This window comes from Plectropomus leopardus, chromosome 7 (assembly GCF_026936395.1).
Source record: "Plectropomus leopardus strain MGB_pleo_1.0 chromosome 7, ASM2693639v1, whole genome shotgun sequence".
Classification (NCBI taxonomy): Eukaryota; Metazoa; Chordata; class Actinopteri; order Perciformes; family Serranidae; genus Plectropomus; species Plectropomus leopardus.
In genome coordinates, this window is record NC_142182.1 from 36,958,965 (window position 1) to 36,984,198 (window position 25,234).

The window sequence follows — 25,234 nt, forward strand, 5'->3', positions numbered from 1 at the left end:
GGAGAGTCCTGTGGCAGAGCTGACCAGGGTGTTATGCATATTCCACCCACATGAGCTGGGAGGACCAGGAGGCCGGATGAGAGGAGGCCATACACGGAGAGCCGTCTCCATCTCCTGATTCATCCTCTCGGCTTGACCGTTGGATTAGGGATGATAACCGAGGACAGACTGGTGGAGGCTCCCAGGAGGCAGCAAAACTCCCTCCAAAACGCCGGCGTGAATTGGGAACCCACGATCAGACACCACGTCGGTGGGGAGTCCGTGGAGTCTGAAAACATGGTCGAGCAGTATACTGGCAGTCTCTCTTTTGGCGGAGGGAGTTTTTGGCAGAGGCACCAAATGTGCCATTTACTGAAGCAATCTACCACTGTCAGGATGGCAGTGTTCCCTCCTGACAGTGGCAGACCCGGTGACAAAGTCCAGAGCAATATGGGACCAAGGACGATGAGGAACAGGAGGGGCCTCAGGAAGCCGGCCGGGGCTTGGCGAGGAGTCTTGTTCCGACTGCAGACTGGACAAGCGTTAATGAAACCCCTGGTATCCTCATCCAGGGTGGCCCACCAGAATCGCTGCGTTAGGACCTCCTTGGTCCGAAACTATCCCCGGGTGACAGGTAAAGTCGAGAGTTGTGGGCCCACTGCAAAACCTCCGACCGGAACTCCCGAGGGACTAACAGGCGATCCTGAGGACATGAGCTGGGCCCGGCCTGATCATCCAGAGCGGCCTTGATCCATCTCGATCTCCCAGGTGAGTGTGGCCAGAGGCGAGATGAGGGAAGGATATTGTCCGTGTGAGGAGAGTCTTCTCTCCCACCAGAAACTGTCGAGACAAGGCGTCTGGCTTGACATTTCGGGAACGAGGCGATAGGAGGCGTGAAGTTGAAGCGAGGCGAAGAAGAGGGCCCACCGGGCTTGGACGAGAAGTTCAGTCGTTTGGCTGAGCCGGATGTATTCGAGATTCTTATGATCTGTCCAGGCAGGAAGGGATCCCTGGTTCCCTCCAGCCAGTGTCGCCACTCCTCCAACGCTAGCTTGACAGCCAACAGCTCCGGTTCCCGATGTCGTAATTCCTCTCTGCTGGAGACAGACGCCCGGGAGAAGAAGGCACAGGGGTGCAGTTTCCCATCCTCAGCAGGCGTTGTGACAGCACAGCCCCCACTCCCACATCAGGCGTCCACCTCCACCACGAACTGCCGGTCTGGGTCAGGGATGAGCAGGATAGGAGCCGTGCTGAATCGGGTCCTTCAGGTGCTGGAAGGCCTCGCCGCAGCTGTGGTCCAGCGGAACTGGATCTTGGAAGAGGTGAGGGCGGTGAGAGGAGCGGCTATCGTGCTGTAGCCTCTGATGAAACGCCTGTAGAAGTTAGCGAACCCCAAGGAACCGCTGCAACTGCTTGCGGGAGTCAGGAACGGGCCAGGAGGACACAGCGGAAACCTTGGTGGGGTCCATCTCCATGTGGTTGTGGCTGATGATGTAACCCAGGAATGCGACGGAAGAGGAGTGGAATTCGCATTTTTCAGCCTTCACGAACAGAGAATTTTCGGGGGAGGCGCTGCAGAACCCTCTGTACATGGTGGATATGTTCAGGCATGGATCGGGAGAAGATCAGTATATCGTCAAGATAGACAGCAATTTATTCAACATGTCTCTGAGCACGTCGTTGATGAGGGTCTGGAACACGGCGGGAGCGTTAGTTAGTCCAAAAGGCATCACCAGATACTCATAATGTCCTGTGGGGGTATTAAACGTTTCCATTCATCCCCCTCTGGGATGCGAACCAGGTGGTAGCGTTACGGAGATCAAGTTTCGTGAACACGGTGGAACCTTGCAACAGCTCAAAAGCAGAAGCGATGAGGGGAAGAGGATATCGGTTCTTTACCGGATGTCATTCAGACCTCTGTAGTCGATGCACAGTGAGATGATCCATCTTTCTTCCCCACAAAGAAGAATCCGGCCCGGCAGGGGACGCGGATGATTCCAGGCGCCAGGGACTGAGATGTAGGTCTCCATGGCCTCCCTCTCTGGTGCAGATAGCGAGAAGAGACGGCCCTTGGGAGGAGTAGACCCAGGCAGGAGATCGATGGCGCAGTCATATGGTCGATGGGGTGGCAGAGATGTGGCCCTGGACTTGTTGAAGACCTCCCGAAAGTCGTGGTAATCGATGGCACCCGGAGGAGGTCTGGAGGAGAACTGCACTGGCAGGCGTGGGCGTGATCGGTTGTTGGAGGCAGATGTGCTGACAGGAAGGACTCCATGACAGAATCAACCCCGTGGCCCAGTCTATATGTGGATTGTGGCGCCTCAACCATGGATATCCAAGAATCAGAGGGACTTTGGGAGAATCCATAACGTGAAACTGGATGGTCTCACGATGTTCTCCAGCCAGGATCATGGAGACAGGAACGGTCTGGTGGATGACCGTTCCCAGAAGATGTCCATCTAATGCGTGTGCCGGAGCGGGGCGTGGAAGGGAACCTGCTCGATCCCCAGCTGACGGGCGAGTTCTTGGTCGATGAGGTTGACGCCGTCCCGGAGTCAACGGAATGTGTGGCGAGTGTGGACCCTTCGTTAACCAGGAGGCTGAGCATTGGAACAGCGGACGAGGGCGTGGGACAGAGTTCTGGGATCGGCTCAGCAGGATGCCCCTCTCGACTGCTGAGCCCTGCCTTTTACCGGACATTTGGTGACAAAATGGCCGGCCTGACCTAATACAGGCAGAGATTTCCTCGCCCGTCTCTCCATCCTCCGAAGAAAGCCGGGTCTGCCCCACCTGCATGGGCTCTGGGCCCCTGGAGCTGACACTGGAGATGACTCGACTCATTGGAAATCCGGGTTGGCGAACGAACACGATGAGCCCCTCCTCCCAGCGTGCTCCCTTTTCCCTCGCCTGAATCGTTTGTCAAGCCTGGTGGTGATCTCAATGAGTCCATCCAGGAATGAGGTAGATCAAAGCGACACCAGTTCGCTCTTTATATATGGGGCTAGACCGTTAAGAAAAGCGTCACATTCTGACTGCAATTCCAATCGCTCTGTCGAGCTTGAGTTCTGAATTCGATCACGTAGTCTGCCACTGTCCTGTCCCCTGCCGTTGATTCAGAAGGCCCCCAGTAGCATCGGGGCCCAAGGAGAGGACCAAACACCTTCTTGAGCTCCTCAGAAAAGGCTTGAAGCACGCACAGGCTGGCGTGCCCTCTCCCACTCCGCCGTTCCCCTGGCGTGCTCTGCCCTGGGGAGGTGATTTATGGTGAAGGCAACCCGGAGCCCCCTCCGTGGCGATGCGAGGCTGCAGGGCAAACAGGATCGAGCAGTTTGTGAGAAATGGATTGCACCCTCCGGGATCTGACATAGCGTTCTGGCGCTCCACACGCGTTCTGATGCCATGCTGGGTGGTGGTGGAGTCGGAGGAGGAACAGGAGCGGCGTGCTGGGTCAGTGACGTAGCCATCTGTTGAACCTGGTTGGCTAGTAGAGTTAGCGCTCGCTCCAGGGCTGATGCGGACTGACGCGCCTCTGCCGCGTTGGAGGTTAGCTTAGCCTCGTGTTGCTGGAGCATTCCCTCCACGCGGGTTAGGCGGGATTGCAGAGCATTGGAGTCTGCTGGGTCCATGTCTGGCCAGATTGTACTGAAACGGGTGGTGGTAGGACCCAGATGCAGTACAACAATAGCCTCTTGCAGTTGGTAATAACTTTTATTGTCACCAACACAGAAATAGCTCAGCTTACAGACAAAGAGTTCGTTCTTCGTGCCGGAAGCACTAACAGTGTCTCTGGGATCGTCACTGAATGAAGAAGCGGCTTGTACCTCAGTGGCTGGCGGGAGGAAACCCCGTAGCTCCACGAGCCGTCTCCGCGTGCTGGGCGCCGACTGGGATCGAGCTGAGGATGGTCTGGAACAAGCAGGGGTTCGATAACTGGAAGTCCACACCAGGAGCAACAGTACCGACAGGGATCAGGCAGGAGGATCGTCTTAGCTGAGCGAAGGAGTCTTTACCAGGAGAGCCGTCAGTTTTCCGGAACACCGAAACTGGAAACGTGGTCGAGAACAAAGAGCAGATAGGTCCGGGGGGAGTCAGGCGAGGAGGGCAGGTCAGGAACAGGCAGAGTCGGCAACGGGTGATCTGACGGAGAAACGCTGGAAAGACATGCATTACGCAGAGGAACAATCTGGCAATGTGTGTGTGTCCTGGAGTGTCTTAAATACTGCATTGATTGGTGATGAGCTGCAGCTGAGGGGAGAGCAGGCTGCAGCAGTGGGCGTGGTCAGCAGGTAGAGTGGAGCAGAGGGAGGGTGTGAGTGTGTGTGGAAAAGTACTGGCAGCAGGTAGGAGGAAACAGACAGCAGGTCCATGACACCGATATGTATAACCGATATTTATTTGCAGTAAAAATGAAAATTTTGGTGTCAGAATTTACAGAAACACACCTGGGATTAGAATGAATACAGTATACTGTTTGTTTACACTGAAAAAAATGGCCTTAACTTTTTGTAAAATAACATGAACACATAATTAACATAATAACATGAACACATAATCTTAATTAAAATGCCTATTAAAACAAAAAGTGCAGGGGCCTTCTAGTAGCTGGGGTTGGCTGTGTGAAATACTGCCATACTGTACTTTTCACCCGCTTCTTTTATCCATCTATCTGTAATGAGGATTTAGAGAAAGAGAGACAAAAAAGAGTGAGAATTAAAAAAGAGAAAATATATATTAATTTATTAGAGCAAAACTGTCTGTTAAACTTCCACTACACTACATAATATTCTTAATGATAGCCTACATTAATAACATTTAATTAATGATGTCTTAAGTGCTCTCCCTCTCAGGTAGGATACATCTGATCCAGCCTGATTAAGACCAAACATTCACTACATTGGATCACTACATTCATTTTATAGATATAATAGTTACTTTTCAGATTAAAATTTTACATAAAACAGCATGAGTAAATAAAGACACAACTTTCAGTGCTCACCAGAGTTTTTCACTTATAGTTCCTTATTTATTATTATATCTATTTATTTAGAGAAATGAATTCATATTCAGAATCTCAGAACATTAAATGTACACTATTGTGCTTAGAAGTGTATGTCATATTACATAAGAATAAGGCACTTGGCAATTGTACATGCAAACAATAAAGGCTACTTTACACACGTGGGTTCTAGACGCGACGGTAAATTTATTGATTGAAAAAACTCGACGTGTGCTCTCTGCTTGACTCATTGAAATGGCCCATCATTTCCCTGGACTTTACGAGTGACCGGCAAGAAGACGAATATTTAACATCTATTCTTTGTGATCATTGTGTAGTGACAGCATGAGCGCTGACGGAGAGGCGACTATAAACAAACAAGGACACGTTAGCGTGTGGTGTTAAATTTATAGGCTATAATCGCCTCGGGTGTTGTTTATTGACAAACCAGGAGCCGCCTCACGGGCTGAGACACGTTAGGAGATTAATTATTCCCACAAAGTAATGATAACCGTAAGTGTCTCCTACTATTATTGTGCGTCTGGCCCCAGCTCTAAAGCGGCTGGTCGTGTCAATTATAAAGTAGCGGTGAGCCATCATTAAATAGCCTACCCCATGTTGAAGTTGTGAAAAGTTTAATCTCAACAGCCAAACTGCAGGTTTTCCTCCCTTATACTTGCTACAGCCTACCTATGTCATATTTTTATTTAATTAAGCAAGGGACTTCAGGTCATCTTCACTCACAACTTTTTTTTTTTTTTTTGTCGTGAGTGATGCTAGTCCTATCTTGCAAAGTCGTATGCTTGATGTGACTAGACAAGTAGGTTGGTGAAATGTCGACTCTGGGCCTGCATGTTATCACTAATATTGATCAAGGTTGTGGTATTTTTCATCCTAAAGGGCTTTGAAACTTCGACTGACACTGCCTTACCTTTTCTGCTGGATCAGCCGCCAAAGCAGTCCTCTGTTTCTCCTCTGTGTCTGTGGCACTGCATGTAGAGGCTTCAGTGTTGATTGATTGGCTGTCACTGGCTCACTTGTGCCAAGTAGCCAATCAGTGAGGGATGTGGGCGGGACATTGTTACACAACCAAGAGAGTGGTGACTTCAGGCAGAGACGGCTGCATCAGAGCCAAAGGAGCGCATTTTAAAATACATTAATTAATTTTATCGGTTATCAGTGAAAAAAACGGCCGATGCCGATGATCGCAAAAATGCCGAATATCGGACGATATTATCGGCCAAGCCGATTATTGGTCGATCCCTAGTTGGGATACAGTGTCTTATCATCACAACTGACTGTCATTTTGGCCTACTGGTGTTACCTTTGGGTGGGGTAAAGGTCAGTAGTTTGTGTGCCAGATACAGTAATTTGTAAATTTTAATAGTTGGTTAAATATCCACGGTTGATCTTAAACTGATGGCATACAGTCATTACAGATTGCGGCAAATCAAACAAAGTGGTGGATTTTTTCTCAATCAGTTGCTGTCGGAGATTTTTCTCAGTTGCTTCCAATAAAAAGGAAGCCATAACATGTTGACAATGTAGGTGTAAACCTATGGTGTAACGTATTAAAGTTGTTGAGTTAAAGACTATTGTTAGACAGAAAGATGCTGTGTTTGCAGAGTTATTAAATAGATTGAGAAAACATTTCAAAGAAATGCCATGGCAAGCAAGTGATGTAGATTTGATGAAGAGGTGTGAAACTGGTGAAGACACATCAACTTTTTGAACATTTTCCCAACAAATTCTCAGGTTAGAGGTCATAATCTGGAGCAAAACCGTATGGTTGAAAACCGTATGATGCATGTTTAGCTGAAAAGCTGGTTCTGGGGGAAGAAATGCATGTGCAATGTTTACTAAAATGTGAATGTGACGCAGTGACACATTTAGTTTTACTTAAACAATGTATGTTCGATTTGATGATAATCAAGTTGGCGCACAGAGGAGGAAACATATGATCGTGAGGAGCATATGACTCAAGCCATGCAGTGACCCTACACCTACTTTTCAAAAAAAAAGAACAGGGTCAATAGTGAAGGAGGACTGCGTCAATAATTTACCTTTACACTGACTTGGGCTTGTACAATACATAAAGTATAATGACAAATTGCACACCAATGGACAATCCATTACCAGCGCAGAAATCAACAAGAAATGCAACACAAGAAACACAACACACAAGAAAACATGAAATGGGTGTACATTTTTACCACAGATGTAAGCAACATTGCTAGCTCTAGTCTTCAGAGGTAAGATCTGATTTCCCTTCACATGTGAAAAAAACAGTATGGTATGCACCAATAATGTTAGAGAATTTCATGTTTTTATCTTAAAATGCACTGTTGTGTTTTTCCACTGTATTAGATCTGCCCTAGACACATAGAGACAGTTTAACAGTTTAAACAGTAACAGTAGCTGCCTGGGTAAAGGTACAATACCAGTCCTAGTAGCAGTACCCTTAAAGTGATACTGATGAATGACTTCATTTGGTAACCTGTTTTCCTACCACGTACCCTGACACATCATAAATGTTGGCGACGTTGGCAGAGAGCTAGGAGATGATGGCTGGCCACACCACAGGGTCGCTACACTGCCTCCCCCGCTCTCGCTAACGAGTGACAGCAGATAAACAAAATAATTTGCTTTAAATAACAAAGTTCATGGAACAAACTTGGCATCTTACAAACCAGACGGTTGGACTGGTTTGTAAGACTACAAACCAGTAACAATGCAGGCAGAAAAATGCGTAAAACCAAACACACTTTTACAATTTTTTTTTATTTTCAACATTTCTCTAAAGCTCAGAAGATCTGGGCAGACTGCCGTCACTTCCAGTGGGACAGGTGCATTCTTGCCCTCTCAAGATCCCACCGCTAACTAATCCCCTGAGAGAGGGACCCACAAAGTCTCTGAAGTGACCTGGAAGCCTCCTCTGCCGTTGTGGCTGTGCCATCTGTGGGAGGCGGGGAGTGGGTAAAGGGGGGTTGGGTAACTCAGTCTCTTCCGGTTGGCTGCTGCTCGTAGAGTCTGAAAGACAGGGTGGGTTTACCGGCGGCAAGGCTGGGCATGCTGAGGACCTGGCCACGGGGGCTCCCCGTGCCCCTGAAGGAGAGGAAACAGCAGAGTGCATGGGAGGTGCGAGGGAAGACTGGGAGGGGGATACCGGCATCCCTGGAACCTGCAATAACAAGGCCCCTCTGTAAGGGAGGGCCACCTCCTCCGCTTGACTGGCAGCCGCACCCTGTAGACCACATCCCCCAACTGCTCGAGTACTTGAACCCGATCCTGCCCACTGGCTGTCCAACTTAGGACAGCCCTTTTTCACCTGAGGGTTGTAGATCCAGACCATCTCTCCAACCAAAAAGTGTCTCCCTTGTGTCCTTACATTGTAGTTCCATTTTTGCCTCCTGCCAGCACTCTGCTGCTGCTCCCAGGGGAACATATGGGCTGATTCAAGTCAGTCCTGATGCGTCCTGGCATATTTGGGGCCAGGAGGGGTGTCTGGGGAATCTGGTTGGTCAGGATGGCCAGCTTCTGTCCCAAGGTGCAATGAAACCAGACCATCACTCTAAGGTCGCAAGGGGGCAGTGCGGGTTTTGTGCATGCCCAGTGGCTCACACATGGAGGCAAACGCCCAGGACTCAAAATCTCTTCCTTGGTCACTGTGAATGGTCTCTGGCACCCCAAAACGGCTCAATATGCCCTCCACCACAGCGTCCATGATGTCTCAGCCTCTGGGTCGAGGAGGGCATATGCCTCTGACCATTTGGCAAAATAGTCCATGGCTGAAAAGATATAATGGTTACCCTTACCCTACCCTAGAAGCTAAAGCTGCAAATACTGTCCAAATACTGTCCAAACCACCTCCAAAGCGCTCCCATCAAAGCCCAATAATTGCGCCTGCCCTCTTCATGGAGCAGCAGAAGGCAGGACAGAGCTTCACCTGTGAGGGACAGAGCTAGTTGGAGTGCTTTACTCTCTATGGACCATCCCTCTGCATGGGCCAAAAGTTCAAATTTGGCGTTAGTCATTCCCGTGTCATCTTGGCCATCTTCACGGCAGCCTATCTCAGATGCTCTTTTGTCTCACATGAGGCTCTGGTGAACTCACTGATCATGTCCTCTGACCATCCACATGCTCCTTCCACCTCGTCTCCCCTCTCCTCCTCCTTTACTCTCGTCCCGCCATAGTAATCTATAATGTGTGCTAGCAAGCTGCTAACTCACTGCCTATGTTGGGCTAACTCTCGTCCGGTCAGTTGTCCCCCGTTTGAAGTCACTTCATCACATCATAAACCCCTTTCAGACATGTATCCTACTTCACCCCATAAATGTATTGGCAATTTAACATCTTTCAAGCAGAAAAGGAAAGAGAATAACAGAAACATTTAGAAAATTACTTTTTGTGTTTTTGGAAAATCTATCCGTAGGAACAACCTGTGCTCTCATAAATTATTGTTATCTCTTGCTTACAATCAGACAACTCAATACACTGTTCAATCATGTTCTGTCTACAATCATTTTCTCTTTAAGGAAGAGCCATGTCCTCCTCGGTCTTCCAGAGGACTTCTCTTTGCCACTTCGTCCTCAGCAGCCTCATGCTGCTGTGTTTTCTCAGCCTTTTCTTCACGTACTACCAGCCTGACTTCAAGTTCTCCAATTTTGGCATAATAGAGAAAGGCCATCAGGACTCAAACCCAAAATGTTCCTCAGAGTTGCATATCAATGACAGTGGGAAGATCCATGGAGCAGCAGTGGACCCAGAGCCTGACACTATTGTACTGATCTGGATGTGGCCATTTGGCATCAAGTTTAATCTCAGCTGCAGTGTTTTTAAAATCACAAAATGCCACCTGACTGATGACAAGACTCTTTACCATAAAGCGCATGGGGTTCTCTTCCACCACAGGGAAATAGATAGAAATTTGATAAACTTGCCAAAAGAGCCACGTCCCCCTTTCCAGAAATGGGTGTGGTTCAATATGGAGTCGCCTGCAAACTCAAGGAAAATCCCCAAGATTAATCATTTATTTAACTTGACATGCAATTATCGTCTTGATTCAAATATTCCAGTGCCTTATGGACATCTGGTGCCAGTGACATCTGATGATCAGAGCTTCAAACTTCCAGCAAAGGATAAATTGGTGTGTTGGATTGTGAGCAACTGGAGTAAGCAGCATGAAAGGGTTCAGTTCTACAATGAACTGAAGAAACACATCAAGATTCATGGTCACGGAGAGGGCTTTGGCCAACATATAAGTAAACAAAAGTATTGGAAGATACTCTCTAGTTGTAAATTCTACCTCTCATTTGAAAACTCTGTCTACATAGATTACATCACGGAAAAATTATATAAACCCATGATGAAGGGAAGTGTACCAATAGTTCTGGGCCCTGCAAGACAAAATTATGAGGACCATGTCCCAGCTGGTTCTTTTATTCATGTCAGTGACTTCTGTCCAAAGGAGTTGGCAGAGAGGCTTCTTTACCTTGACAAAAATCATTCTGAGTACATGAGATACTTTGATTGGACAAGTAGGTTTAAAGTTGAAATTTCCAGGTTTGGTATAGAACATGCTTGCAGAACTTGTAGATATTTACAAAACCACAGAGGGTACCAAGCTTTTCATGACCTCAACAAATGGTACTGGGGCTAACAGCACTCTAAGAGAAAGGATGTTTGACCATATTACAATTCAGTCTGGGACACCGGCAATAACAGACGAGAGACACTGCAGAAACGTCACCTGAACTGTCTCAGTTTCCTGCAAACAAAATTGTGTGATATCAGAATAATCTGAGAGATGTGCTTGCATCGAAATTCTACATATTTTGTCAATCATTTACTTATTTGCCAGTTCAGTCACCAGAACAAGATGTTAGCATTGTATGATTCTGCAAGCCACAAATGAGCTACATTCGCGCCTTTCAGACATATCATATCAATGTTTCTTAAGTCACGTAGTATTGGTGGTGGTGCATGGTGTGTCAACTAGGCAAAAGACCTGCCAAGCTTCAAATCACTTCAGGTCACTGTTTAAGACCAACAAACAATACCAGTTATGTTTTAGCAAGTCATTGCTTTCTTTGCATCATTTCTTTAATGATAATGCGAATGATTGCACACCAACACACTGGTCAAAGACTGGTCACTTGGTGACAGCAAAGCTGTTGAATGGAGTGGAGCCAGACTTTATAAAATTTCAAAACTCAGATGAAATCCTGGAAGGTCTGGGGGCATGTTTCGCCAGGGAGATTTTCCCCATTGACAGTAGCTACAGGCACTATTTAAAAAAAACCCTTTACAACCTGACGAAATTGCTGTGATTTCTTTTCAAAACATGGGGAGAACAAGCAAAAGGCCCAAATTGACATCTAAGCCAAGAAGCATTGACGGGGTCTCTCTTGACAGCAATTGAGCAGGTTCAAGGCTCTTCTAACATTGTAATTCCCCTGGCGTTTTTTAATAAACCCTGTCTGGTCTGGCTTAACAAGTTTGTTTATATGTTTCTGTATTCTGTTAGCTACAATGGATGTCAAGATTTTAAGATCTACACATAGAAGGCTGATTGGTTGGTATGACATGCACTGAGTTGGGTCTTTGTTTTCTTTATGAATGACACTTATTATTGCCTCTGACCATGATCCAGGTGGGCTTCCCTCTGATAAGTCATAGTTATAGACTCTCCACAAAAGTGGGGTTAGTTCATTAACAAATGTTTTGTAATACTCTCCAGGGAGACCATATACACCTGGAGATTTATTATTTTTGAGTTTAAGAATATTTTCTTTGATTTCCTCTTCTTTAATTGGGGCCATCATTGAATCTGCCTCATCTGTTGTTAATTTAGTCATATTAACTGATTTAAAAAATGATTAAATCTTTTCATCTTTATGAAGCTCATCTTCCTCTGTATACAACTTCCTATAATATGCAGCAAATGCCTCTGCAATATCTTTTGGTTGGTTTAACATCTGATCATTAATTGGGGAATTTATCTTATGGCTTAACAAGTTAGCTACTACTCTCTTGGATTGCGCTTTATGTAGTTGAAAAGCAAGCAAGCGGCTCAGTCTATTACCCATTTCATAGTATTTCCTCTTTATGAACTGTAATGCCCCTTCTGCTTTGCAAGTTAACAGATCATCCAGTTTTTATCTATTTGGTTTGAGTAAGTCAAATGTTTTCTGATTTTTGAGCTGTTGTACTCTCCTCCTCTAATTCAACCTGTTGAGCTAGCCTTTGCTTTTTAACTCTTGAAGAAATAGCAAAAATATTGACCCTCATAACTACTTTGCCCCCCTCCCAGAGAGTAGAGGGGGAAACAGTGTCATTGTCAATAAAGCTAAGATAATCCGTTAAATTTTTACGCATTTCTTGCTCAAATGTTTCATCATTTAACAATGAGACATTAAGTCATCAATATTTGAACTGTTTATTTGGTCCTATCTTTATCTTTAAAATCACAGGGGTCTGATATTGTAATTGGTTCTATATTGCATTCATTCATCCTGTAGCTGTCTGTGCTGGATATCAGAAACATATCCAGCCTAGTTCAAAACTAGTTTGAAATGCAAAATAATGGTATTGTGGTTGGTATATGTGATTAAAATGTGTGATTAGTCACAATTAACTATTAAAATTCTGTAATTAATCAAAAATGTTTCACAGCCCTATTTTTTTTTTACCATTTTGTGTTTATGTTTGGTCAGTTTCAAGATGGCGCCGCGGATGGCTGCCTCGGTGTGTTGCACATTGTTTTGCCTTTTTGTGTGTTAACATTCGTTTCTGCCAACAAACACAGGGCTTTTTCACCAGAGAGGAGCTCGTGAACATAAGGGTTTCAACACCACCGGATTTGTTTCACACGTTTCTTACAGAATCCGTAGAAATATTGGACATTATGGTCAAAGGTGCGCTCAACTTTAACAGCACTGTGAGACGCGTCGAAGCCGGTGGAGAGGGAAAAGGGCCGGCGTGCTCGTGCGTCTCTGTCAGCGCGGACTTCGCACAGCACTCCCGGGCATATTTCTCTCCAACGTGCGCTAAACTGTGCAACAAATTTGATGAAACTCAGCTGCTTATGAGAAGAAACAGAGACCTGTCTGCATCCTGTGTTTTCTGCTCCACGGAAATCTGGCTTGTGACCTGATGCCGGACTTTGCGCTGCAGCTGGAAGGATTCCAACTCTTTAGAGCGGATCGAGACGCACAACCTTCCGGCAAGACAAAGGATGGAGGAATCTGTTTCTATGTCAACAGTAGCTGGTGTACCGATGTGACGGTGACGCAAAGGGATTGTCCTTCTGGTTTGGAAACTTTTTTCATTCACTGCAAACCATTTTATTCTCCCCATGAGTTCGCTTCATTCATTCTGGTCGGTGTTTACATTCCACCGCAGCCTAACATGCACGAGGCACAGCGCGTGCTCGCTGATCAGATACAGAGTGTGGAGCGGACATACCCGGACTCCGTGTCCTTGGAGATTTTAACAAAGCGAATCTACATCACGAACTTCCAAAATATAGACAGTTTATTAAATATCCGACCACAGAGGGGAATGTTTTGGATCACTGCTACACCACCATCAGCAAGGCGTATCACGACGTCCCCCGCGCTGCACTGGGCCACTCCGACCACGTTATCGTTCATTTGATTGCTGCATACAGGGAAAAACTGAAGCTCTGCAAACCTATTGTGAGGACATCAAAACAGTGGACCAATGCAGCTGTGGAGGATTTACAGGCATGCTTGGACTGTACTGACTGGGATACTTTCAGGACCACCACAAACAGTCTGGATGAGTGTACAGAGGCAGTGATGTCATACATCAGCCTGTACCAGGACTTGTGTGTAATATCACACACAAGGGTGAGTTACAACAACAACAAGCCCTGGTTCACAGCCGAACTCAGACGGTTAAGGCAGACAAAGTAGGAGGCATTCAAGAGTGGGATAAGGAGGGCTACAAAAAAGCTAAATACACCTTCAGCAGGGCAGTGAGTGAAGCCAAGCATCTCTACTCTGACAAACTGCAAAAACAGTTCTCAGATAGAGACGCTAGCTCAGTCTGGAAGGGGCCGCAGACAGCTCACTAACTATAAGCCAGCTACCACCAGCTATAATGATTAACGCCTCGCCAACGACCTGAATGAGTTTTACTGTTGCTTTGAAAGACAATGAAACCCCATGATCACTCCACTCCACAATTCACCAACACCGCCACCCCAATCACAGTTGGGACCCAGGACTCAGCACAACCATTCACCCCAGCTCCTCAAGTTTGCGGATGACACCACCCTCATTGGACTCATCTCTGGTGGTAATGAGTCCGCCTACAGATGGGAGGTTAACCATCTGGTGACCTGCTGCAGCGAGAACAACTTAGAGCTCAATGCTATGAAGACAGTGGAGATGGTAGTGGATTTCAGAAGGATTGCTGCCGCCCCCGCCTCGGCCCCCATCACCCTCTGTGACTCCCCAGTTTCCACTGTGGAGTCTTTCCACCTCCTGGGGACCATCATTGCCCAGGACCTTAAGTGGGAGCTGAACATCAGCTCCCTCATCAAGAAATCCTAGCAGAGGATGTACTTCCTGCGACAGCTGAAGAAATTCAACCTGCCAAAGACAATGATGGTGCACTTCTACACTGCCATCACTGAGTCCATCCTCACCTCCTCCATCACAGTGTGGTACGCTGCAGCCGTGGCGAGGGACAAGAACAGGCTGCAGTGTGTCATCCACGCTGCAGAGAGGGTGATTGGCTGTCACCTGCCATCTCTCCATGACCTGCACACCTCCAGGGCCCTGAGGCGTACAGGTAAAATTGTGACTGACCCCTCTCACCCCGGACACGGACTTTTTGAGTCCCTCCCCTCTGGCAAGAGGCTGTGGTCCTTCAGGACCAAAACCTCAAGACTCAAGAACAGTTTCTTCCCCTCTGCTGTCACCATCATGAACAATACTGTGGCACTCCCTCTCCCCAACCGCCCACATGACACCGGCTCTAATACAGCCCCAGAGTCTGAAAACATGACATTAATGTTATGCTAAATCAGTTTTTATGCCTTACATAAACGCAAACTAGACTGGATTTCTTTACATGCACACTGTAGGTCAACTTAATTATTTAAACTTAAGGTATTTGCAACTATACTTCAGAAAAATTGTACAATCCCTCTATGGCACCTTTTATACATACCTCTTTGTGTATTTTATATTCTGTATTGTCATTTTATATATTTAAATTGCTTCTATATATTTTTTATCTTATGTTCTATTTTATTTAAATTCACTATTTTATTCTTCCTTTATGTTAATTGTTTTGCACCAAAACACCAAGTCACATTCCTTGTATATTCAAATGTACTTTTCCTGGAAGTGCTGCACTCAAAGTAGGGCTGGGATTCATCAGTGCATTGCAATATGTTTTTTGCCAATTCAATATCAATTCATAAAATCCTGAAATCGATTATTTCCGTTGTAATGACGCCTGCTACCGTGGGGGCACCAGAGTGTAATTGATGTCGTTTAGAGGCCCCTCTTGACCCCCAAACAACGTCTGTTGTTTATTCATTAAAATGGCGACAGTGGCACGGGGAGCAGTGTGGTAAAATCATCAGCGCCGACAACATTAAAAGCCGACGTTTGGATACACAAAGTTGATAGTAGTTATGTCGTAGTGTGAGCACTGCAAGTCAGTGTTAAAACACTGCAACAATACGATGAACCTACGTAACCATTTGAAAAAACAACACGCACATGTTTTGCAACCTGTTGCTAACGCTAAAGCTGTGGATCACACACAAATGCACGTTGACAAATCCTGCATAAATGTTTATTACTTTTGTTAAGTTCGGCTCAAGCAAAAATGTGCACTTTTCTGTACTTTAAATTTATTTTAGTTTTCATTTTTATTTGATAAGGAATGATGTAATGGTAAAATAAGTTTTGGTGTCAGGTTTTTCTGAATCAATACAGATAATGCACACTTTATTGAGCATATCAGAAGGTATTCTAATGAATTATCTGGGTATTTCTGACATCAACACACATAACTGAATCGATATTGAAGCAGCTGGATCAATATCGAATCGAAATTGAATCGAATCCTGACCCAAACAACAAAACTGAATTGAATTGTGAGGTTCTTTACAATACCCAGGACTAACTCAAAGAATGAGGTTTTGTCAGACAACCGCTCTCTGCAGAGAGGTTTTTGAAAGTCATCTGCTGTCTTTGATTAACTGTAATTACTGACAGAGAGATACAAGCATCACTTATTACTGAACAATAATTATTTTAAGCCCTTTTAGATGAGGAGGATAATAGAGAGAATACTTTAGATTTGAGTACCATAAAAAACTCATTCAGTCTAACAGCATTATTTACACACTCTGCAGTGCCCATATGTAAAAAAAAAAACATCCTCGTAAGAAAATGTGACAGAATTCTATATTGCCTTGTAAAAACAGACACTGATTTAGTACATATGGATGAAGGACGAAGATTAAGTTAGATATTTACATATGAAACATTTAGATCAGCTTTTTATCTATAGAAAGCGTGGGGGATGAGAAAACAAGCTCTTTATCAAGATAAACTGTAGATTTGTAAAATATGTAAAATTGAATACTGGTCATATGGTATTTTGTATCTTAATTTAGTTTATGTAACTTCTTTTTCTCTTTTGCTGATATCCGTAAAATCAGGAGATGACTTATGCTTTGAATTGTGATGTGTCTTGTGGGATGGGCCAAAAATGGAACTAACTAACTAACTAACTAATTAGGTTGACACACCCTTCCACTTTGGCAAGTTGAAGTTAAAAAGAAATTGCCTTCTTTATGTCCCACTCCCAAGACAGAAGGATAAAAGAGAGTTTTGCCTATGATAAACTGCAACAATGCTGCTGTGCTTTCAGAGGCTTGGTAGATGTGTCCTGTTATTGTGAGTGAGCTGGCCAGTGTGGAGGATGAGAGGTGTCATTGTCTGAATTAATGGAATCCGGTTCACTGCAGTTGAAAAAAAGGCTTCCAACTGTCAGAATGTTGGTTTTTTTTTTAATCTCAATTTAAATTCGATGATCATCAGAGTGTGTAAATTACTTTACATCTCCAGAAATAGAATTTTTTAAATCTGGTTGGTTATTGGTACACAATATTTTTCTTTTAGTACATGTGAGTACATGTGTGAGCCTGAAGTGTGGGAGCTGACCCTTAACAAAACACACCTGCTGTGGCATCCATGGGTTACCCTCTTAGGGCAGAAGTGCCACATGTTACTCTGTGAACTTGTGATCTTCATCCGTCATCACGAACCACATTTTTTTGTGTTACCTTTTTTTTGTTATCATTTGCTTTACTGTATTTTTCTGTGCAGACATCATATAGTCTGAACCCTGCATTATTGTGTTAACTCTGCATGATATTAACTGTAACTAACTTTAACTCTCTGGTATCACTACAGACATTTTTGTCCAAATGGGTAATTTTTCACGTTTGCTTTTGCAATAATTCTGTGTTGGTGCATATGACATGATTTTTTTGTAAGTTTTTTTTTTTTTGATAAATTTTGAAATTCAAATCAACTTTTGTAATGGGTCTATAATACACTGTGTATAAATTTACTACTCTTTAAGACCATTAAGGACAAAAATGTCCACTTCCAAAAACCTTCATAAAAATATTATGTATAAATATTTTCCCCACTTTTTTGGGTTAAATCTCTTAATAAACATCAGTCCTGATCACACATACATATGTTGTTACATGTTACATATACATAAACATTGTAGGGATTTTAACCCTTTAAATGCCAGTTTGAAAACATGATATCCCTTTTGTTTTTTATGAAAAAACAAAAATAGTAGTTATTGTACAAATAATAGATAATGAAGGGGCAGGGGAATTTTTTTAAAACACAGTCTTGAATATGTCAAAGATTAACAACACTGATTGTGATGCATTTGTAGTTTTTTGGGCAGAGTCAGATTTTTAGAACCCGTTTAAGCCATTAAGGACAAAAATGTTACAGAATAATGTTTTTCCCCAAATTCTAGGCTTTAATCTTTTGATCAACTTTGGTCCTGATCAAAACTACTAAATATTCAATTACTAGTCAGATTGTTGACATAAGGTCACTGTTTTCTAATTTGAAAAGATCCTCAGATATTTTATTCTCACAGCCATTACAGAATGTTATAATGTATTCTGTAATGCCAGGGTTTTATCTTGGAGAAAAGTAGTAAAATTTGTAATTTTTACTGTATAATAGCAGATGGCAACATTTTCCCATCATAACCCTACGTATTAAATGCTTGTAATTTCGTAGTTTCTGTGCCTGTTGTATTTTGGAGCCCTCCCAGGCACTGAAATAAATGTACACAACTAATATGATGTAGGTGTGTTGGTACAGATATGGTTTAAGCTGAGAAGTGTGTGTGTGTGTGTGTGTGTGTGTGTGCGCACAGTGTGCATGTGAAGAGAGAAATATTTTCACAATTTTCTCCTCATCTCTCTCTCTCTCTCTCTCTCTCTCTCTCTCTCTCTCACACACACACACACACACACACACACACACACACACACACACTTTCACTCATTCACCCCCTCATACACACTCATACATTCATGCACATAAAGTATTTTTCATTATAACCAACATGTTCTCACTCCCAACTCGTCACATGGTGCCTCTCTGTTGGAACCTTCCGAGTCTACCTATGATGTTTTAGGTATCCTTCTGTGTCTGCTGTTCACCAGGAAGCTGTTACAGTGATGTCAGCAAATGCACATGGTGTATGATGGAGACTGTCACTGTGTTGTCACAGCATGCAGAAAGCAGCATGATACTGATGTTTCCACAGTGCAGACTATCATGATTGGTTAGGATGTGTCGAGAGTTGTGGGCCCACTGCAAAACCTCCGACCGGAATTTCTGAGGGACGAACAGGCGGTCCTGTGGGCATGAGCTGGGCCCCGGCTGATCCTCCAGTGCGGCCTTGATCCGCTCCTCGATCTCCCAGGTGAATGTAGCCAGGAGACGGGATGAGGGAAGAATATTGTCCGTGTGAGGGGAGTCCTCCTCTCCCACAAGAAACTGTCGAGACAAGGCGTCAGGCTTGACATTCTGGGAACCGGGGCGATAGGAGAGTGTGAAGTTGAAGCGGGCGAAAAAGAGAGCCCACCGGGCTTGGCGAGAGTTCACCTGTTTGGCTGAGCGGATGTACTCGAGATTCTTATGGTCAGTCCAGACGAGGAAGGGATCCCTGGTACCCTCCATCCAGTGTCGCCACTCATCCAATGCTAGCTTAACAGCTAACAGTTCCCGATTCCCAATGTCATAATTCCTCTCTGCTGGAGACAGACGCCGGGAGAAGAAAGCACAGGGGTGCAACTTCTCATCCTCTGCCGAGCATTGGGAAAGCACTGCCCCCACCCCCACATCGGAAGCATCCACCTCCACCACGAACTGCCAGTCTGGGTCAGGGATGAGTAAGATAGGAGCCGAGCTGAAGCGTTCTTTCAGGTGCTGGAAGGCCTTGTCTGCAGCTGCGGTCCAGCGGAACTGGATCTTGGAAGAGGTGAGGGCAGTGAGTAGAGCGGCTACCGTGCTGTAGCCTATGATGAAACGCCTGTAAAAGTTGGCGAACCCCAGGAACCGCTGCAACTGCTTGCGGGAGTCAGGTACAGGCCAGGAGGACACAGCGGACACCTTGGTGGAGTTCATCTCCATGTGGTTGTGGCTGATGATGTAACCCAGGAAGGTGACGGAAGAGGTGTGAAACTCACATTTTTCAGCCTTCACGAACAGGGAGTTTTCTAGAAGGCGCTGCAGAACTCTCTGTACATGATGAATGTGTTCAGGCATGGATCGGGAGAAAATCAAAATATCGTCAAGATAGACGAAAACAAACTTATTCAGCATGTCTCTGAGCACGTCGTTGATGAGGGCTTGAAACACGGCTGGGGCGTTAGTGAGTCCAAAAGGCATCACCAGATATTCGTAATGTCCTGTGGGGGTGTTAAACGCCGTCTTCCACTCATCCCCCTCTCGGATGCGAACCAGGTGATAGGCGTTGCGGAGATCAAGTTTGGTGAACACAGTGGAACCTTGCAACAGCTCGAAAGCAGAGGCGATGAGGGGAAGAGGATATCGATTCTTCACTGTGATGTCGTTCAGACCTCTGTAGTCGATGCATGGTCTGAGCGATCCGTCCTTCTTCCCCACGAAGAAAAATCCGGCCCCGGCAGGAGACAAGGAGGGTCGGATGATTCCAGAAGCCAGGGACTCGGAGATGTAGGTCTCCATGGCCTCCCTCTCTGATGCAGACAGCGAGAAGAGACGGCCCTTGGGAGGAGCAGACCCAGGCAGGAGATCAATGGCGCAGTCATATGGTCGATGGGGTAGTAGAGATGTGGCCCTGGACTTGTTGAAGACCTCCCGAAAGTCGTGGTAATCCGATGGCACCCCGGAGAGGTCTGGAGGGGAACCGGCACTGGCAGGCGGTGTGGGCGTGATCTTTTGTTGGAGGCAGATTTGCTGACAGGAAGGACTCCATGACAGAATCGAACCCGTGACCCAGTCTATGTGTGGATTATGGCGCCTCAGCCATGGATATCCAAGAATCAGAGGAACTTTGGGGGAATCCAGAACGTGAAACTGGATGGTCTCACGATGTTCTCCTGCCAGGAGCATGGAGACAGGAACGGTCTGATGAATGACAGTTCCCAGAAGATGTCCATCTAGTGCATGGGCCGGAACGGGACGAGGAAGGGGAACCTGCTCAATCCCCAGCTGACGGGCGAGTTCTTGATCAATGAGGTTGACGTCGGCCCCAGAATCAACGAAGGTAGCGAGGGTGTGGGACCCCTCTTTCACCAGGAGCTGGACGTGGAACAGCGGATGGACGAGGACTAAGGACAGAGTTCTGGGATCGGCTCAGCAGGATGCCCCTCTCGACTGCTGAGCCCTGCCTTTTACCGGGCATTTGGTGACAAAATGGCCGGCCTGACCACAATAAAGACAGAGATTTCCTCGTTGGCGTCTCTCCCGTTCCTCCGAAGACAGCCGGGTCTGACCCACCTGCATGGGCTCTGGACCCCCTGGAGCAGACACTGGAGGTGACCCGGGAATCATTGGAGGTCCTGGTTGACGAACCGGAACACGATGAGCCCCCTCCTCCTGGCGTCGCTCCTTTTTCCTCGCCTGAATGCGTTTATCTAGCCTCGTGGTTATCTCAATGAGTCCGTCCAGGGAATGAGGCAGATCAAACGACACCAGTTCGTCTTTTATATATGGGGCTAGACCGTTGAGGAAAGCGTCACACTGGGTGACCAAATTCCAATCGCTCTGTCGAGCTTGAGTTCTGAATTCGATGGCGTAATCTGCCACTGTCCTGTCCCCCTGCCGTTGGTTCAACAGGCCCCCAGTAGCATCGGGACCCAAGGAGACGGGACCAAACACCTTGCGAAGCTCCTCGGAAAATGCTTGAAACGACGCACAGGCTGGCGTGCCTCTCTCCCACTCCGCCGTCCCCCACAGGCGTGCTCTGCCCGTGAGGTGATTTATGGCGAAGGCGACCCAAGCCCCCTCCGTGGCGAATGTGCGAGGCTGCAGGGCAAACAGGATCGAGCAGTTGGTGAGAAATGGATTGCACCCCTCCGGATCCCCTGCATAGCGTTCTGGCGCTCCCACACGCGGTTCTGATGCCATGTTGGGGGAGGGAGTCGGAGAAGGAGCAGGAGCGGTGTGCTGAGTCAACGATGTAGCCATCTGTTGAACCTGGTTGGCTAACAGGGTTAGCGCCCGTTCCAGGGCTGATGCAGACTGACGAGCCTCTGCGGCGTTGGAGGTTAGCTTAGCCTCGTGTTGCTGGAGCATTCCCTCCACGCGGGCTAGGCGGGATTGCAGAGCATTGGAGTCTGCTGGGTCCATGTCTGGCCAGATTGTACTGAAACGGGTGGTGGTAGGACCCAGATGCAGTACAACAATAGGCTTGTAAAGTTGGTAATAACTTTTATTATAACCAACACAGAAATGGCTCAGCTTACAGACAAAGAGTTCGTTCCTCGAGCAGGGAGCCCTGGCAGTGTCTCTGGGTTTCACACGAGGCGAAGAAACGAAGCTTGTACCCTCAGTGGCTGGCGGGGAGGAAACCCCGTAGCTCCACGAGCCGTCTCCACGTGCTGGAACGCCGACTGGGATCGAGCAGAGGGATGGTCTGGGACAAGCAGGGGTTCGGTAACCAGGAAGTCCGTCCGCGGGTGTAACAGTACCGACAGGGATCAGGCAGGAGGATCGTCTTAGCTGAGCGAAGGAGTCTTTACCAGTAGAGCCGTCAGGTTTCCGGAATGCCGAAACTGGATACGTGGTCGAGGACAAAGAGCAGGTAGGTCCGGGGGGAGTCAGGCGAGGAGAGCAGGTCAGGAACAGGCAGAGTCGGCAACGGGTGATCTGACGGAGAAACGCTGGAAAGACATGCATAATGCAGAGGAACAATCTGGCAATGTGTGAGTGAACTGGAGTGTCTTAAATACTGCACTGATTGGAGATGAGCTGCAGCTGAGGGGAGAGCAGGCTGCAGCAGTGGGCGTGGTTGGCAGGTAGAGCAGAGCAGAGGGAGGGTGTGTGGAAAAGTACTGGCAGCAGGTAGGAGGAAAAAACAGCAGGTCCATGACACTAACTGGCATTTAAAGGGTTAAAATCCTGAAACTAAATGAATGTTTGGTAGCTTTGATCAAAAGATTTAACCCCAAGAAGAGTAAAAAAATATTAATCTCAAATATTTTCATAGCAGTTTCTGAAAGTGGACATTTTTGTCTTTAGTGGCTTTAACACGTCCTTTTTTCCCCATCAGAAACAACAGTGACATCATGTATTCAAACTTGCAGAGGGTTAAAATCCCAAAAATGTTTAAAAATTTGATAGTTTTGATAAGGACTGAAGTTGATTACAAGATTTAAGCAAAAAAATGGGAAAAACATATTTATATATAGAATTTTCATGAAAGGTTTTGGAAGTGGACATTGTTGTCCTCAATGGCCTTAAGTAGTTATAAATTAAAATTGTAATGTAAATTAAAGTGATACCAGAGGCTTAAATGTTCATTGAAATAATTATAATAAATGAACAAAAAACTGTTTGATTGTTGTTCCTTGATCTTACACAAATGTGAAAACAAACATTTTTTTTTCTTTTTTCTTTTTTTCAGAAACCCTTAAATGCATGTCAAAGTCCATGCTGTACAGTGTTTGAATATTTTAAAAACATTTTACTGCAATATTTGAGTCTGTCAGAGATTGATCTGAGGATCAATGACAGGAGATATTATCCTTCTCTGACACAAAACTTCCAGAGATTCATATATGGTAACACACAAAACAACAACAAAACAAAACAAAAGTATTACTGATCTTGTATGGAAACTTGATTAGTCCCGTGAGTGCAGCACAGGTTCTGATCAGTACCTCCTGGACTCCTGGGAGTCTCATTCTTACTGACTGCACTGTACCTGGCAGCAAGGTGGTCTACAAACTGTAATTTTACTTGGCAGTATCGAGGAAGTATCGAGGAAATGTTGGAAATTTGGCTGACCTGCATGCCAGTTGGTTTAGGGACTGTTTGGCACATTTTACGTGCTTTGCAGACTTCATTTTTGGAAATTGAAAATTTTGGCTATGTACATGCATATGGGATACATTTTGGCAAGATTGTGTTTTTACGTTTAATTTTCCAGCTCAGCTCCCACAATAAGTCTAAAATACAATGTGGAAACAAAATTGTTACAGTCATAATTTTAAATGCAAAACATGTGCCATTGAAACATATTCAAACTGCAGTTTTTCCCATAGCCATCAAAGCATAAAAACATGCATTGTATTATTTCTAGGCTTTTGCCTCAGAATTTGTAATTTTTACTTTTTTTAAAACTATATTTGGCACATGGAGAAAATACATGCTATTTCCACTAGGATCAATGTTGCTACTAATAAACCACAAATTTCAGGATGTGATCATCAAAAAAAAAAAAGTAGTATGCTGAAAAAAGTATCATATTAAAAAATAACCTCAATGAAATTAGAAAATCATATTAATGTATAATACTTTTTATAGCCTGATTTTGAAAAGTGCATTTTGTGTACAGAGTGGTGTGAGTGAGATTTGATACTGCACAAAAACAATAAAAATGTCTAAAAATCTGTGTTGCTGCTAATTATTGACATATCCCAGGTTGTGATAAGAAAAAAATAATAAGGTACTTAGCATGTAGTATGTTAAAAATATATTTTTTTAAAAATATTTTTTTATAGTGGCATCATGGCAAAAATTGGCATTTAAAGAGTAAAAATTCTGAAAAGTAATTATTATTTTGATATGGAGGTTTGTAAAAAAAATAACTCAATGAAAATAGAAAATCATATTAATGGATAATATTTTTTACAGCTTGATTTCTGAAAGTGCATTTTGTGCGCAGAGCAATATTAGTGTGTGCAATATTAAAGTGGGCCCTAAGGGTTAATATTGACCAATGTGCTAGGGAAAAATGCAATTTCAAACAAATTTTCTGCTTTTCTAAGGAGATGTAGAAAGGCAGAAAAAATGTTTTAAATTGCATGAGTCTAGATGAGTCCGAATGCAGGTGTGTGGCATTATAACAGGATAGATGCTGTATGAGAAAATAAGACAGTAATCAGTAATAATCCCTTATGATGTTTAGATTAGAAAAAAACTGAATTATTTCATTATTTTAACTCATTGTACTCCAAGATAACTAACAAATGGCACCCAAAGCACTCCCTAAAGGTGACTGTTATCAAATGGTAAGGTTTGGTGTGATTTTTAAAATCCAGGCTGCAGCCTGCTCTTCCTTCTCTGACCCATTTTTTAATGTCATTATACTGTTGAAAATTCAGTATTCTATCCGATGTGTCAGAAAATATAATGGTTCTCTTACTTTACTCATTACCCAAGAAGGCTGTGTATAAGGGCAGTTTATACCAGTCTTTGTTGGTAACTCTGGTATTCTGTCTGCATCATTGGGTAATTTCAGTGTGTAGTAAGCATTCGCAGTTACTGTACATCTAATGATAACGGCCAGGAGTACTCAAATGAAAGCAGCAGAGCTGCCCTGCAGGCCCTGTGGGCTCCTCTGTTTTCTCTCTGTGGTCTCATATTCAGTTAGAACCCTTTGACTTGATTGTGTGTATGGCTTATGTCTGCAGCTGAGTGTGTTGTGCAGCTTTGTGTGTGTGTG

At 45.0% G+C, this 25,234-nt stretch overlaps 1 protein-coding gene across 1 annotated transcript; it reads left to right on the forward strand.

Moving 5' to 3' along the window:
* The first annotated feature begins 9,518 nt into the window (after positions 1–9,518).
* On the forward strand, positions 9,519–10,709 carry LOC121950070 (4-galactosyl-N-acetylglucosaminide 3-alpha-L-fucosyltransferase 9-like). Its single transcript, XM_088079444.1, has one exon. The coding sequence runs from the start codon at positions 9,519–9,521 to the stop codon at positions 10,632–10,634; it is 1,116 nt and encodes a 371-aa protein (XP_087935570.1). The 3' UTR covers positions 10,635–10,709.
* The last annotated feature ends 14,525 nt before the right edge of the window (positions 10,710–25,234 follow it).